We start from the raw sequence: 17,354 nt of genomic DNA, 5'->3' as shown, positions 1-17,354 counted from the left end.
GCAGCTGGGTTTGAGACGCAGCACTAATACAGTAATAATTTCTTTTGCTTCCGTGTCCTGACAGACACCCCTAATACTAATGGCGGACATCTTAGAAGACTTCACCCTACTGGTCACCTTCTCTTCGCTTAACTTTCCTGCATCATCTTTCTAACAGTCTCAGATGCTTCCGCTTTCAGTTCCAACTCTTTTCTGGGATCTTTCCTTATGGAGAGTACCTCCGCACCCTAAGGGCCAAGATCTAGCTAGCTCGTTATACCAACATTCTGTAGTTTTGAATATGCGTAAATTTTTGTTTCGGGATTAGCCGGCTAGTAAGATATCTATGGTGCAGTGCACAGGGGTGGACTGCGGTCTGTATACAATTTCGGTTGGTACTTACGGGCAAGTGTCAAGGACATTTCATTGCGGCAGAGATAGCGCATGCTGTGCATTACATATTGTTACAACTACTTACGACCATGCTAAATGTATAGTATTGATGACGTCAGCAGTGACTAGTAAACTTGATACACAACTGCAAACAATTGTCAGTGGAAAGTTACAGCTACATAAATTTCATTAATCAAATAATGTTTAATTTCATTGTGTGAATTACAACTGTTTTTACAATCAGTTTTACATAAACTGATTGTAAAAACCTACAATCAGTTTATGTCACTGATTGTAAGTTTTTAGATCTCATATCATTCATTAGTTACAGTTAAAATATGTTCTGTTTCATTATGTACATCAGTTACTGTGTTTCTTAATTGGTTGTTAAATAAACACATCTGATTATTATTTTGTATGATTTACTTACATTGTAAATTTTATAATGTAATCAAAATAAACTATGGCAGGCCAGATACTGGGCATGTCTGTGGGCTGGATTGGTGATACTTGCAGGCCAGTGTTGGCCCGCAGGCTGTAGTTTGAAGACTCCTGTGTTACGTTATTGCACAGTTGCTATTTGATAAATTTCTAATTTAAATCAAAGAATTTTACAGCAAGATGTTTGTTTTACATCACTTATGACAACTTACGTTTCGATTTTTTCAGACTGGCAGAAATTCTTCTTTGAATATCGGCAATGGATTTTAGAGTCTTGACAAAAGGTTGTCTATTTAATTTTTGCATTTGAAGCCAACCTCATCATGTGACATTTTTTAATTAATTTGTGTATGCTACTCTTTTCTGAGTTGCTGGCATTCAGAAATTTTTCCATGATTATTTGATGCGTTTCTTGAAAGGATTCAGAACGCACATAAACTTACACTAGTAGTCACCCTTTCCTCAATCAAAAAGGCTTTTTAGAAAAACACATCTGCAGACAATGAAACTATACTGCACTGAAGTATGAACTGTTAACAACTCACAGCAATAGACTAGCGTAATAACATGTACAACCAATAGTGGCATTACTAGCAGCAGTGAGCATAGCATTGTTAAAAATGACACTCAAATAAGTGCAGTTTCAATCTAGCTCAGTTTGGATTTAAGTTGCTTACCCAGTACAAGAACTATCCACAATTGAATATAATTGAATTTTTGTTGGCTTGTTATATTTATGAATATAGATCCATTATTTAGACTATTCCTTGCTGTTTTCATGCACACAGTTTGGATCTGTATCATAATTTTGTCATTAGTGGAATGTAATTTCATTTTGTTCTCATTGCAAACGTTAAATCATATGACAAATCTCACAATTGGCAGGAGTGAGAATGTCAGTTTCTTTCAACTGATCTTTTATCAACACTCAACTGATTAGATGATACTAGACAGATGGTTAATATTGTTTTTAGATAGTTGTTGGCTGCTGCTTACCCACTGTGTTGCCGAGGCAGTTGCTTTATTTTCAATTGATAATCAGTAACAATTTTGGAATAGCGTCTTGTGATTATAGTCAGTAAAATTTATCATTTACTAAGATGTTGGTTTTTCATTGTTTTTGGTTTTTGTATTCTTATAATTGTTGGATTTTTATTACTTTAAAATTAAATGTAATGTTTATCATTTGAAAAAAAATTCTTCTGAGTAAATGATGTGCTTAAATCTTTTATTAGTATAATATATGATGTGGGACTTATTTTCCACACGTAACATTCTTCTTTAAACTTTTCTAAAAATTTAATGGCTTAACTTTAAAACTTTAATGGCTTTTCTAAAATTACATTCTGATAGATATGATAAGTGTTAAGGCTCACCAGGATAATGAGTTCATAATGAAATCATGTTCTTCTTTATTATAAATTGTTATTTTTACATTCTAGCATTAAATTTCAAATAGGTTTAGCCTGAATAATAAAGTATTTTATCTCTAGAGCTTTTCGTTGTACACATATAAAATATATTTTCTTACTTATTCGGAATTACTCAATACAGTAATGAATTTGTCAATTGTGTGGTTATGTGCGAGTAGTCTACTTTCTCTATTGGTTTAGTTTCTTCAAACATGACAAGAAATTAGTTTTCATGTTGTTAGTCTTGGTTTAGGCTATTCTCCATACCTTTCTATTTTGTACTAATTTTTTTTAACCTCAATGTATTTTCTATATCCTATATTTTCAATTATTTTACATATTCCAGTCTTTGTGTTCCTGTTTAGTTTTTACTTTTAATGGAACTCTTTACCATCAAATTAATGAAATCAGTATGTTTTAATTCATGACCTATCAACATACGTCATCTCTTTATAAGATTCTACTATAGATTTCTTTTCTTTCTTCTGTAGTATAAGTGATTTTCAATTTCTCTTCTGAAGACTTCATCATTTCAAATTTTATCGACCCAGTTAATATTTAATATCTTACAGCATTACATTTCAAAGGCTTCTATTTTTTTTTCTTTCTGTTTCACTGTGATAAATGTTGTCCATATTTCACTATGATAAAGCACTACATGGCACACAAATATTTGCAGCAATTTTTTTTTAATTCTTAGATCTACATTTGAAACTAGTATTCATCTTTTTTTCCATGTTGTAGATATTTGCTAACTGTTGCAGTAATGGTAATGACTATACGCGCTATTGACTAAGATTTTTAAGTCGTGTAATTTTTAAAAAAAACTTGTAATTTTTATTTAAAGATGTAACGCATCATTTATACATTGTTATGAATGAATTAAATTAAACATTAATGAGATTACGTTTTTATATTCCAGTTATCTCTGCAGCAGAATGGTAGTAATAACTCTGCATTTTACTCTGAAATGGTGAATCATTCCAGTTCAGATATTAACCTTGCTTGATATCTTTATATGAGATTTTTTGTTTATCATATAAGGACCAGGCTTCTGAAGTAAATTCATAAAATAAAAAGAGAATGTAATTTTTATTTTAAATGGATTCATTTAAAATAAGGATAATTTTTTTATCCTCTATCCCTCTATACATCTGACATTTTATTAATACTCTTTAAAAAATAAAACTTCTGTTAAATCCGTAATTTTAATAAATAATAAAAGAAAAAGTTAGACCCTGTGCAACAAGTTATCATTAAATAAAGATTATTATCCGCTTCAAATAACTTCAGATACTTTCTCTTGTTCTATAAAGGTCTACAGCCAATCGTTTAAGTATGTTATCATCAATTACAACTGTAAACATAAATTTGTTGTTTCCAATGAATAAAAGAAGATATAATAGGTAGTTATTGAGTTATTGATGTGCACAAAGTGATCAAATTGAATTTATTTTCTGGACAATCCTTATGTACTTGAATAGCTTACCTCCCATAATTGAATAATATACTTATTGATTTAATTTAATTGATATTGGATTAATTTAATTTTAATGGTTTTTTTGACCCTTTGGTGAACAATTTTTTTTTCTGTTTCCTATTGTAATTTAACCATTAACATAAATTTGCATATTACTTAATTGATATTATTCAATAATTGTAAAATTTTCTGATGAATGGGGACAGTAATGCTTATTTAATCTACTAAATTTTAATTCTACTGAGTTTGCCTGCTCATGTTTCCCATTAAAAGAAAAAATGTAATATTTCTTTCCTTTAATACAATATTTTTTAAAATTTTATTACTGCTTTATTTAAAAGATTATGTTTAGTCCTATTTTAATCCTTAGATTTTAGGGTGATTTTCACTTTAATTTTGTTTAAGGGTCTATTTCTAACATTATTGTGTGTAAACCTCTCTTATTTATTGAAAATTAATATTATACAGCCATAAAAATAACATTATCTATAATTTGTAAGATGATTTTGTTATATGCATTGTAAATAATTAAGAAATGTTTATAGAAATTCAAACTGCGGTAAGAAATCACCTTGAGTTGCTCATATAGATGTTTTATTAAATCAGCATGAAATGTAATTTTAAATCAGAATTTCTTAACAGGATTCCTCAAATTTTCTTAGAATAATCTATGAAAATTTGCTTCTTCATGATGTAAAAACTGAATTCAAAAGATTACAATATAAATTAAACATAGAAAAAAGTGATACTACTCGTTCAGTTTAAGTTATGTTATAATTTATCATTAATGTTTCTACATTATTTTTGTTTTGCAGTTATCATTTAAATAATTTTGGCGACAGATCTGTTGATTTGTTTTTCTGATGCAGTATTTTTTCTGCTAAGAATGATTAGTTCTTTTCTATGTTAATGATTTTTCACATAAATGAGCTAGAGATGTAGTAAATTCTCTTTTACGTGATACACCTACTGAAATGATTTTTATCCAGCTCTAAATCAAATTATTATTCATTTATATTTTGTACTACTTCAGAATAAATGTAATATCTAACTTAAATTTTTCTTGTAGTTAAAATTAACTGAAAAATATGATTCATTATGGTAATTGTTATTATTTCTAACATATAACAATAATAATAAACAGTGATTACATACAAAACAGAAATTAAAGTAATCGCCAGGTTTTATTTACAGGTAGTTAAATATTGAAAACCAGAATTCAGTCCCATTGACATAAGACATTAGTATGACCACTAATTTTAATACTTTTAATCACTAGTCTTTTATTAACCACAATAGATAATACAAGTATAAAATTCTTTCACTGCCAAACAAACACTAACAATTTATGAATGAAATTTAGTACATTATCTCTTTCGTTTATAGTCTTAACTGTAACTCACTGAACCATTTCTTGTTTTCATGTACTGAAATTACTTGTGATGTCACCTTAATTGCGTTGAACTTGTACGCACTAGAAATTCGCTCCTTCACCGACCTTGCAGATTACTCTTGCTTCATACTTGCATAATAACTCCTCGCTTAAAACTCTCTCGCAGAAATGATTTCAATTCATCTTCCCTGGGGTATTTATACTCCTACCCTCTTGACCTGCAGGACCAGACCTGCAGGTTGAGTGTGAGAACGATTGACCCTTTTACTTACCCATGCATTCCTATTCTGGGTCCAGTAACTCATTTCATAGAACATCTGTTAAGGTGTGTTTATAAGTAGTATTACAAAGGACGATTGATAAATGGACCTGTTAGCTTTACTAAAAGGGTTCCTTTTAGTCCCTTTCTGGATTCCTCCCATTATTATATTTTCTACTACTTTCTTCTTTATTGGCAGGAATCAGTTATTTAGGTCTGTTTTATTGGTCTTACTACAATATGTATTTTGATTTACTGCCTAGTAGTACTATTCACTTTTTTTATTGTAAAAAAAAAACTTGAAAATTAATTTTTATAAGTATTTCTGTATATATTAATATAGTTTTAAAGATGTAACTTAATAGTATGTAAAAAAAGCTGTTTATTATTTTATTTTTGTTGAGCTGTTTTTTCTTTATGTTTTCTTAAGTTTTTTAGTAAAATTTAAATCATTAATAATACTGTATTACTTTGTTAACTCGTGGTTACTATATTTTTTTGTTTTGTGATAAGTTTGATATTAGTATATCTAATTTGGTATATAATCCATAATGTTAATAGTTGTATTATTTTTGTTCTTTAACTGTTAATTTTCCGTAATGTAAAAAATTAATATTGATTCTCTTTCTTCTTCAATTAAGGTAGTTCGTGTAGATGATTTTTTTTTTTTTTAATTTTACACTTCATTTTCTGTTTGAGACTATAATATTACATATTTGTACTGATCATTTCATTCTTTTGCGAGTGTATTATGGCATTTTTTCTTGTTTCAGTTATGTGTTCAAAAATTAAGGATTCTTATTGAAGATTCTGATCAAAATTGTAAGTTCTATTTATTATTTTTTTGTTTTACTAATTATATCTTATTCAGTTAGCTTATAAGTTGAAGTCAACAAACTGCGCATGCAGATGTTCAGGTGGCAAATTCAGAAGCATCTCCTGTAAATCCTGATGCATATAAAACGAGTAATCATACGAAAAGAAATAATATTATAAATATTTGATTACATAAGTACTATATGACCAACTAATTATATGGTGACTAATATCAGTAATGATTATTGTGTTTTATATAGATACAGCCTTGTTCTGAATCAGCACTGATATAAGGGATGCGACTCAGCAGAAACATGACGAAGTCTAACACAAATGCCAATGTTTGTTTATTCTTCACTCTACAAGCTAACTAACTACAGAATAGTTACACTAATTTTACTAATTGTGCTGGATTTTATTTTTAAACATAAGAGGATTAGATTTATAAAACATTACATTAAAAAACAACAATATACAATACTGTTTAAATACTTTAAATATAGTTGTATAACAAAATTTGTTTAATTATTGAAATACAAATATTACAAGAGAGAATTTTATTTATATTTGACATCCCTTTACTGTTCTGTGTTTACTACTTCCTGAGTGATTGTACCTAGAATAGTTATTTGAAAGGGGAAATTATGATTGTCATATCAAAAATGGGGAATCAGGTTTTTGAAAATCTTTGTGTTACGGTCCAACTAGTTCATTTAGTCCAAAAAATATATATGTGTGTATATGTATGTATATGTGTAACACTGCTTTTAGCCTCATATTTCAACATTGATCAAACCAGTTTTGTTAGAATTTGGTTTGAATATTTCTGAACATGGGGCAACCAATGATAATATTAATTTATTTACAGAATTTTTTCAGGGTTGGGGATATTGCAAAAAAACAATTTTATTCTGAGCCACTTTGGAAATATATTACTTTAGCAAATTTTTTACATTGCATGTATAAATAAAAAAAAAAATGTTTTTTTTTCAGAAAATCAATCCCCACCAATTGAAATTGAAATATATATTTTTTTGCTCTGTTTCCATTCAGTTTTGATATTCAAAAAAAAAAAAAAAAATGGTATTTTTTTACATCATTTCCAAAATTATAAACCCTGGATCTTACACAGAAAGGTTTTTTGAAAATGTATACGTTTTTGTTTTATCCTTCATGGAAGGAGTATTAGATTTAGAGAAAACTTTAGCAAATTTGATAAGGTTAACCTATCTATATATGAATAGTTTTACAATAATTTTATTTTCAATCCTACATCTAAAAAATAAAACATTCTAACTCTTAATTTTTATTATAAATGTTTTTTTTTATTTTTCTTTGTCAATTTGGGCAATTAAAATAGTTTTGGCTTCTATAATACACCCTGGACCTAAAAGAAGAAGCAATTTTTTTCATTACTTTCATAAAAGTTGTATTTTATTCTTAAATATTTTTAAACAATCTTTTTTTTAATTTATTTATCTTTTTAAGGATAACCTCTTACAGTCCCATAAATTATGAAAGCCCCCAAAATCAAAAATATTTTTTATTTGAAATTTTGAAATGTATGATTAAATCTTATTTTGGTAATCATAATCAATAAAAATGCTGCATTGATACTAGGACCCCAAAATTAAAAAAAAAAATCAGAATTACTTTGTTAGTTATATTTAAAAGTTTATTATGAAAATAAAAATAAGACTTAATGATCTCAAGTGCAAAGCTTTTTTGGTGCCGCCAGAAAAGTTTTGCAATGTAAAAGCTGTGCAAGGTATTGTATGGCAATCAGCATAGCTAGGAAAGTCATGCAATATATTGCCAGTTTTTTCTACTCTGTATAAATAATTATGAGTTTCAAGTGATTCATTTTAATTATGTTTGTTTTTTTTTTTTTTTTGCTGACCAGATCTGAAAAATGTTTCATTTTGTTGTATCTGATTTTTCTTTTAAGGTCTGTTCTCCTTTAAGTAATATTTTATTATTAGATTTTCTAGAGGGAAGTTTGTTTTTTGTTACTGCCTTGTATAAATTCTTAATTCAATCTATATTTCCTCTGTTCATACCCATCTACTGGCTTTTTTTAACTTTTCTAACCTCAACATCTTTTGTTCTGCTGTCATTGCCTTCTCATTCCTTATGTTTGCCATAATTTCTTTCACATGATCCCAAAATTTTGATTGATGGTCTCTCCACCCGATCTTCTTTTCACAATCGATTTAACAAATCCCCTTTCCTTCTCATAAATTGAGAATTTTTAAACCATTTCAGATAAAATTTTTGTAACAGCACATTTAGCAACTTTGTAAGTTGCTAAGCATTCTTTAAATCTTTTTTTTTTTTAAACCCATCCTTATGAATAGATTTACTTATCAATATGTCAGTTTATTGTAAATTATTGAGAAACAATGATAACTGTGTGCATGTGCAATCAATTAATATACAACAGTTCCCTTAAAAAAAATTATTAATTTTTTAAAATGACATTACTCAATAAAGAAAAGTGTAAAAGTTTTAAAGTAATATATTTATGAAATATTTTAACAATAAAAATAAACATATAATGTATGTACAGTGAATACGATGAAAATAAAAGCTTAGTTGCTCAAGGCAGACAGTCTTAGTGCAGGGCTTTATATTATTTCTCTTTTCTCATAACATTAGGCTGATTCAGAAACCAAGTATTCTGCAATACAACGTGTGTATAACTATTTTCATAAATAGCAAAAATTAATTTTTTCATTTTGTTTAATTTCAGACAATAATTTCTTTAAAAATATTTATTCTTACTATACAGTTCAAAAACAAATAGTTATACTTGTATTAATAAATTATTATTACACTCCTTCCATCAAATGAGTCATAAAATGAATGATCACTTTATATGAATAGAGGTTATCAAAATATTTCATTTGAGTTATCTTTATATGCACTTGTGTAATGGTTATTAGTATTGATGATGTTTATAGTAATAAACATAATAGGCCTATACTCTACAAATTATAGTAATTTATTAATGGTTTAGATTAGGAATAGCTAAGTAATTTTTGTTCCCATTGTTGATCAATATTCAATACAAATGTTTACTTTTTATTTTCAATAAACTGATTTAGTTGTTTAATGTTTTATATGTATTAGTGAATTCGTTTTTTGTTAGTGAATTTTTTTTTTTTTGCAATGGCAGAACTTAAATCTACCTAAATATCATTTTATAGTAGCTATTTTTTGTCATTTAGGCGTACACCCTACAAATTATAACTTATTACTAGTTTAGTCATTACTTATTATTTTCAATAAACTGATTTAGTTCAATTCTTTGTGGAAATTGGCACAAATGGTTTCCTTCTGTAATGTGTGTTGTGTTAGTGAATGTTTTGTGTGTTTTATTGAATTCGTATGGATGGTGGGTGGTGGTTTTTGGTTGTAGGACAGGTGGAAGCCCTGAACAGATTTAAGGTAGTATTTATTGCACGCATTGTTTATGAAGACAATGCTCTGTAATCAAGCTTGTGAAATAGTAATTAATGTATATGATTTTTATGAAGAGAGAAATTATAATGTTAGGAAAATTAGAAGATGAGAGACATTTAATATGCATTCAAAAATGTGAAGAGCCGCTGCAGCTCTAGCTTATTGGATTTCAAGATCACAAATTCAAAAACTCCTAAATGAAAAGTAGGTCATGTTAAATCTAAATCGCATTCATGCTTGTTCAGCACACCAAAAAATAGAAACAACATTCAAAACCATTTAGTAGATTAGATCATTTTGATGAAGTTGTGTAAGATGAACAGTTAATGAGTGTCATGCTATACATAATGAACTGCCTGCATTAAATAAATTAAATGAAGAACTTAAAAGAATATTCAATTTAAAGGTTCTACAACTACACTAGCAACTATACTGAAAATGTTAGGCTTTAAGTGTAAAAACTGATAATGATAGGAAACCTATGTGTGAGAAAGAAGACATCCATGAAATAGGATAGAATATTTAAGAAAAATGACTGATTGCAGAAAAGAAAATTGTTAGATTGTTTATTTGGATGAATCATATATTTTAATGTTCCATGCGGCGACAAAATCATGGTTGGATGACAGTGGTACAGGAGTAAAAGTGCTGATTCAAATGTTAGGAAAAGTGGCATGATTAATTGGTTAGAAAAGAACAATATTTTGTTAAAGCAATGTTAAAACCACAATTGTATGACATAATTAAATCACATAGAAATTCAAAAATAAATTACCATTTTGATGAACTATTAAAAAAATACAAGCATCAGGTTTTGCTACTTTCTCCTGATTCTTTACCATCCTGATTTAAATCTGATTGAGATGATATGGACGGCTCTGAAAAAATGTTGATAGTAATTCCTCAACATTTTTAATATTAGATATTAAAAGATTAGCTGAGGAAAAAATGAATGAAATGAATAAGGATGATTGGAAAGTAAATTGTGAACATGTAAAAAAAGTTGAAACAATTTAAGAAGATGGAACTGCTAATCGACAAAATTACTGATAAATTTGTCATATATTTAGACAGTGGTAGTGAAGGCGACTGACTATTCCAATAAAGACAAAGAAGATTGTGATTTTGCAAGTGAACTGGACATGTAATAAAAATATTAAGTAAGAGTTAATAATAATAATAGTACAATCAACAATGAAAACAAAAAAAGAATTTGAAAATTCTAAATATTAAGAAATTCCAAATATTGTACAAAAAATAATTGTACATCTTATTTAGTGTAATTACAGATACAATATACATTCAAGCACTAGTTAAAATTTTTTAGTTTAAAAGTACACCTAAATTAAAATTCTTGTTTTTGCAATCTATTAAATTATTAATACTAATTATGTAATAATGAATTATAACTAATTTATAAATTAAACGTGTATAAATAAAAGCACAAAAATTATTATTGTTAGATAGTTATAAATGTAGTAATGCAGTTAACCTTCTTTCAATGCAGTTAACACAAGCTTTCATTTTCATTATATACACTATATACTTATTACTTAAACTTTTATTTTAATTTTTTAGTGTGTGTTTGTATGCTTACTGGATATGAAGTTTGTATCTTTTACTAATTGTTGCAAGAGTTTTAATATATTGAGTTTTAATATATATTTAATATATAATTTCACGAAGTGAAATTGTATTGAAAATTATAAATTGGTTATGAACGTTATTGGGAGAATTTAACTTTATGTTGTTTTATCATTTTATTATTAAAATTGAGTCAGAAGTTCAATATGTAGTATATATAAATAATCATTTAAATGTTGTTACTAAAGCCAGTGTACTACACCATTATTTAAAATCTGTCCTTCTTAATAATGTATCCATAAATTAAGTTTTGGACACCTCATATCTAGACAAAGACCTCTGATGGAACATGTATAAAACAATGAACAGTATTGTATATTTATAAAGGTAGTAACAATAAAAATAAAATAGTTTTCTTTAGTAAATAATTTAAAAAATATGTATTTTATGAAATAATTTGCCTGCTAATTAAATTTAAGAACTGATTACCTTTACAGCATATTGTAAATTATTGTTATGTATTATATGTAAAGAAACTTGTTGATTGTTGAAACTATATAATGTATAAATCTTTGTAAGTATCGATTTATGAAACTGAATTGTAATATATCTTGTTCAGGATAATTTTAATGTTAGTGTGATTAATTTTTTATTTAGTTCATTATTTCGTATGTAGTGTTTCAGCTTTAAAATTTTAGATAATTTATTAATTTTTTTTTCAGTGTCACGTTACTATTAGTTTTTAATTGGTTTAAAATTCTTTGTAGTATTATAAGTGTTATAAATCTAAAATTGCAATTTATTTTTTGTTTGTAATTCTTTGGTTCTTCTTTTTTTTTTTAGTAAAATATTTGGGCCTACTTGCTATGTCAAAGATATTGAAGTCTCATCCAAAATCTGTTCAATCACATAAAGATTTGGTTATGCAATGCCTGGATGATAAAGATGAGTCCATTCGCTTACGAGCTCTTGATCTTCTATACGGAATGGTAAAAATTTATATGTTGGCCTAATTTTTTGTTTACTGTTATAATAAATAATTACAGTTCTGTTATCAAATTTTTTTTGTAATAAAATACAGGATTCTTAAGAATGTTAAATAGCTTTTATCTATGTATATTCATGAATAAAAAAGTACTTCACAAAGAAAAACAATGGTAGCTCTATGACATACCATAGAGTTATCTCATAGTGCTACCCTATTTCGTAGCCAGTGGTACGTAAGAAAATGTTGTGCCTAACATTATTTCAAACCTGCAATTCTTGGATAGGGAGCCAGTGGTTTGCCTTTATACGATGTCTGTTCAGTTTGTTTTTTGTGATGTATTTTTGCTTTGTTATTTTTATTTAATTTATGCAATAGTGAGTCAATGAGTAAGATGATATGTTGTAGATGATGTGTGTGTGGTAAATAAGTAAAATGTTATCTGATTGTTACATAATAATGTATGGATCACATCATTAAAGATAAATTATAAATGTAAAAAAAATTATTAAAAAAAATGATTAAAGTCTATTAATTAGAAGCTTTTGAAATGTGGTGCTATAGGAGAATGTTAAAAATCAGATGGGTGGATAAAGTGACAAATGAAGAGGTATTGCGGCAAATAGATGAAGAAAGAAGCATTTGGAAAAATATAGTTAAAAGAAGAGAGACTTATAGGCCACATACTAAGGCATCCTGGAATAGTCGCTTTAATATTGGAAGGACAGGTAGAAGGAAAAAATTGTGTAGGCAGGCCACGTTTGGAATATGTAAAACAAATTGTTAGGGATGTAGGATGTAGTAGAGGGTATACTGAAATGAAACGACTAGCACTAGATAGGGAATCTTGGAGAGCTGCATCAAACCAGTCAAATGACTGAAGACAAAAAAAAATACATGAAATGTTTAATTAAATACTAGAAGTTACTAAATATAAAAAAAAAAAACTTCAAAATAATTCAAAATTCAGAAGATGCTATTTAAGATTATTTTGATCACATATTTATGTATACATTGAATGGGGTGCAGATAGATCATCATGTTTTTATTTTTAATTAGTACTGTTTCAAAGTTCATCGACAGAGTAATACTTTTTGTATGAAAGAAAATCTTTTAATTGTATTCTAAATAAATCGGTTGGAAATTATTCATATGGTTTGGTAATCTTTTAAAAATGGTAACAGAAATATAATAAGCCCTTTTCTCTTATGCTGAAATTTTGTGTTGGAGTTACATGAAAACGGTTTTGTTGTCTGGTTTGCTAAAGGTGGTTGTTATTGAAACAACGATAACTGTGTGCATGTGCAATCAATTAATATACAACAGTTCCCTTAAAAAAAATTATTAATTTTTTAAAATGATATATTTTACATATTTTCTAAATATTGGTCTATATAATTCATAAGTATGAGCACCAGTCACAAGATAATGGTCTGACAGCCCATTTCTATCTTAAAAACTCATTCTGACTTTTTGAGGGAGCTCCAAGAGATGACAGTATACTTTTATGAGAATATATGTAGGCATAATAAATATCTAATAATCATGACAAGTTAAACAGGTTTTTTAAGAAGCTTCAAAGTAAACCAGTACTTGCATAGTAGATATTTTAGAATATTATTTTCTATTTGGTCTTCATATGATATGTATTTATTAAATATTCTATGGAATTTATTTCTAAACGTAGACAGTTTAAGTTAAGTTGGATAGTTTGGGGTTTGGGAATATAAGTGTCTTATCATTATTAATTTTCTATATATTTTGAAAGTGTGTTTTTATCAGTTACTTTTTATGTTAATGAGGTCTTTTTTCTCCAGCTTCTTAAGCCTTGTAGTTTTATGTTTATATTTGATCAATAATCTTTCTTTGATCCTTGTTGTTTTTCAGAATGTTTGTTGCAAAAAAGAAAAGAATTTATAATATTCTGACACGAAGTAATATTTTTGATACAATGTAAATCTAATTTTGTTTTCTTCTAGACAAAGATTATGGATAACTTAAATGAAATAGTACTCAAATGAAATTAAAAATAAAAGCTTGGGAATTATTAATTACAAATTTTTGTTTTAGGTCTCAAAGAAAACTTTAATGGAAATAGTTAAAAAGTTAATGGTACATATGGATAAAGCTGAAGGTACAACATATAGAGATGAATTACTTTCTAAAATAATTGACATCTGCTCACAAAACAATTACCAATACATTACTAATTTTGAATGGTAGGTATGTTTATGGTAGTTTAATTTTTATTGTACCCTTATTTTTATTATTTTAATTAACTGTCTTCCATAATTATTTTTACTAGTTTGTACAATAATAGTAGTAACTAAATGGTGGTTTGATGATATAAATTTTTTTTATATGTAAGTAACTCTGTAGACATTTTAATTGTGTTCAATGTGTCTATTATTGAAAACTGAACATATATTATTATTATAATGTAATTTATACTAAAGCAAATTTGATTTGTGGAATTTTCAATTGAATAATCTACTGTTGTAATTTTTTATGGTTTGTTTATGTTATTGAGCTCTAAAGATTTTCAAAAATTAATTTGTAATCCAATTATTTTCTGAGAATTATGTCTTCCAACTGGAATACCTAAAAATTTATTGTTTGAAGGTGCTAGTTAGATATTAATAATTAACCTGCTCTATGTGACTGATATACATTTTGTCCAAAAAGTAACTATATGCCCATCATACACTAATGAAACAATACGTCTAGCATATCAATAGTTGGAAATAGTTTTTATGAACAGCCAGATATATCTGCACTCATTTCTTCTTGTTCTCAAAGACCGTCACAGTTTTGTTTAGTGGATTGTTCTTGGTGAAATTACGAATAGCAGTTTGAAGTTCGAGAAGGTGTGGAGGTTTTCCTTGGCAAACATTACTGTATATATCTGAAATACTTATAACTGTATAACTTATACTGTATACTTATAACCCCCAGAAATAAAAATCCAGCTTGCTTAAGTCCGGAGAATGTAGTTGTCACAAGCCCTTAGAAATGATTCAATCTCCAAAAACCTACTTCAGCAACTTAATGGATTGCCTGGTTGTATGTGTAGCTGTGCCAACTTGTTGAATCTAAACATTATAACTTTCATCCTAGCTAACCTTCCCATTAACTGGTGAACTGTTTCACAATAACTAGCTGAATTATTGTTTCTAGAAGAATATTGGAATGACTATTCTTCTCATAGATATTGCTATCTACACCTCAATCTTCTGATCATGTAGAGGACTTTCATGTATGGTTGTGGGTTGTTGGCAGACCATAAATACGAGTTCTCTGTGTACGTATATCATGATAAATAAAACCATGCCTCATCAGTGTAGAAAACATAATCCAAAACATTGTTAGAATTGTCTGTAGGAACAGTTTAAACCATTCACAGAATTGAGTTCATTTTCCATAGTCTGAAGCTGATAAATTTGAACCGGTTTCACTTTATATGATATGAGACAGCTTCTTATGAGAACTGCCTTGTGTGTTGTGTGCAGTTGTAACTAGTTAGGTTTTTCTGTTAGGGCGACTTTCACATGGATTTGTTGGTACTATGTCACATACTAGCTGTCTTACAGTTTGTCTTCATTGAGTACTGTAATTCTACTGATTTACTTATATTCCTTTACTTCTCCTGTCTTCCTAAATTTTTCGATTAACACCCTTATACTATATTGATTAGGAACTCGTGTACTTGGAATTCAAACAGAATACTGGTCTACTGTTCTCACATATGTAGTTAACAAGACATATTCATTGTTATAAAACAGAAAAAAAGGTGGATGAACACACAATGAATAACGAAGAACATGACAAACCTCATTTCAAGGTCATCAGCCTGACTGCTCATGGAAGCAAATTGCACACAACGCAGTATAAACAAACTTTACAAAAAACATTAATCGCAGTACAAGGAAAAAAATTACCTCAGTATATATGTTTATATAGATGTATGGATTGTTATTTTTCAAATTCACTTTTGTAAAGAAAAATTAAGAAGATGAAACCACTATTAAAAGTCTGGCATTAAAAAAATTATTATTGAGGCTTATGTTCTGAAAACTAGTAGGCTAGTTACTGGTACAGTATTGCTCTGATTAATTAGAATGCAAGGGAAATTTTTCAATATACTTCGTTTTAACAGTATTGTGTCAAGACTGCAGCATTTTTTGCTAATTGTAGCCTCAAAACTAGTAAGTCCACTCTTAAGCATTGTGTTTCCTGTATTGTTCATTTAGTAGACTGGTCCCAGTAGATTGCTGACATTAAATTACCGGATTGTAGTTTCCATACATGCTATTGGCATTTAAGTTTGTTTTTGTGGAATGATTCAATATCATTTTTTAATTCACATTGGTATTGTTTATGGTATTTACTTAATAATTTTTTTTAACAGGTACGTAAGTGTACTAGTAGATTTAACTAGAATGGAAGGTACACAACATGGCCCATTAGTAGCTGCTCAAATGTTAGATGTCGCAGTGCGTGTACAGGCTATAAGAGAATTTGCTGTACAAAAAATGGCTCAGTTGTTAGAGGATGCACACATACTTACACAACCAGGATCAAAAATGGCTGATGTACTTTATGCTGCTGCTTGGATTTGTGGAGAGTTTGCTTTGTAAGAAATTTTTTTTATTTACTTTAATTATAGTGTTTTATTCCTAATTTTTGTTACTATTGTTATTATTTTTTTTTGTTGATGATAACATGACTTATGAGATTATGCAAATATTAAGTGTAAGTCTTATCCGCTACCATTAAGTTTGGTGCACATACAGTTCTTAAATTGTATTTACAGATGTTATTATGTAGATTGGCTTATATTCCTTCAGCTAATTCATTTCCGTTGCAGTTCAGTTAGTTTCTGAAACTGTCATATGATTAATATCTGTTAGTTAGATATGTTGGTTTATTGCAGTTGTTGTAGGTCTATTGAAGAATATAGAAGTACGTATTTCATCCTTGGTAATCTTCCATTGCAGTTCACTTTTCTTTACCTCTAATTTTTGTCTTCCTTTATGGTTTCTATAACCAAATTAATATAATCAGTATACTTTAATTTTCAACCTTATTCTAAATTTTTTCTCATGGATTCTTTTTAAAACCTCGGTAGATAATGCTGTCAAAAACAT

At 28.0% G+C, this 17,354-nt stretch overlaps 1 protein-coding gene across 5 annotated transcripts in view; it reads left to right on the top strand.

The window, feature by feature from the left end:
- Nucleotides 1-17,354, top strand: part of LOC142328592 (AP-3 complex subunit delta-1-like) — a 130,616-nt gene that overhangs the window by 76,721 nt on the left and 36,541 nt on the right. For all 5 annotated transcript variants that reach the window (XM_075372370.1, XM_075372369.1, XM_075372366.1 and 2 more), the window contains exons 10-13: nucleotides 6,131-6,179; nucleotides 12,066-12,211; nucleotides 14,278-14,426; nucleotides 16,616-16,840. In XM_075372370.1, the coding sequence (XP_075228485.1) occupies nucleotides 6,131-6,179; nucleotides 12,066-12,211; nucleotides 14,278-14,426; nucleotides 16,616-16,840 (569 nt within the window). The remainder of the gene's footprint in view (nucleotides 1-6,130; nucleotides 6,180-12,065; nucleotides 12,212-14,277; nucleotides 14,427-16,615; nucleotides 16,841-17,354) is intronic.

Source organism: Lycorma delicatula, chromosome 8, assembly GCF_047948215.1.
Source record: "Lycorma delicatula isolate Av1 chromosome 8, ASM4794821v1, whole genome shotgun sequence".
Classification (NCBI taxonomy): Eukaryota; Metazoa; Arthropoda; class Insecta; order Hemiptera; family Fulgoridae; genus Lycorma; species Lycorma delicatula.
The sequence above is the reverse complement of the archived record's forward strand: the minus strand, read 5'-3'. Positions and strand labels throughout refer to the sequence as shown.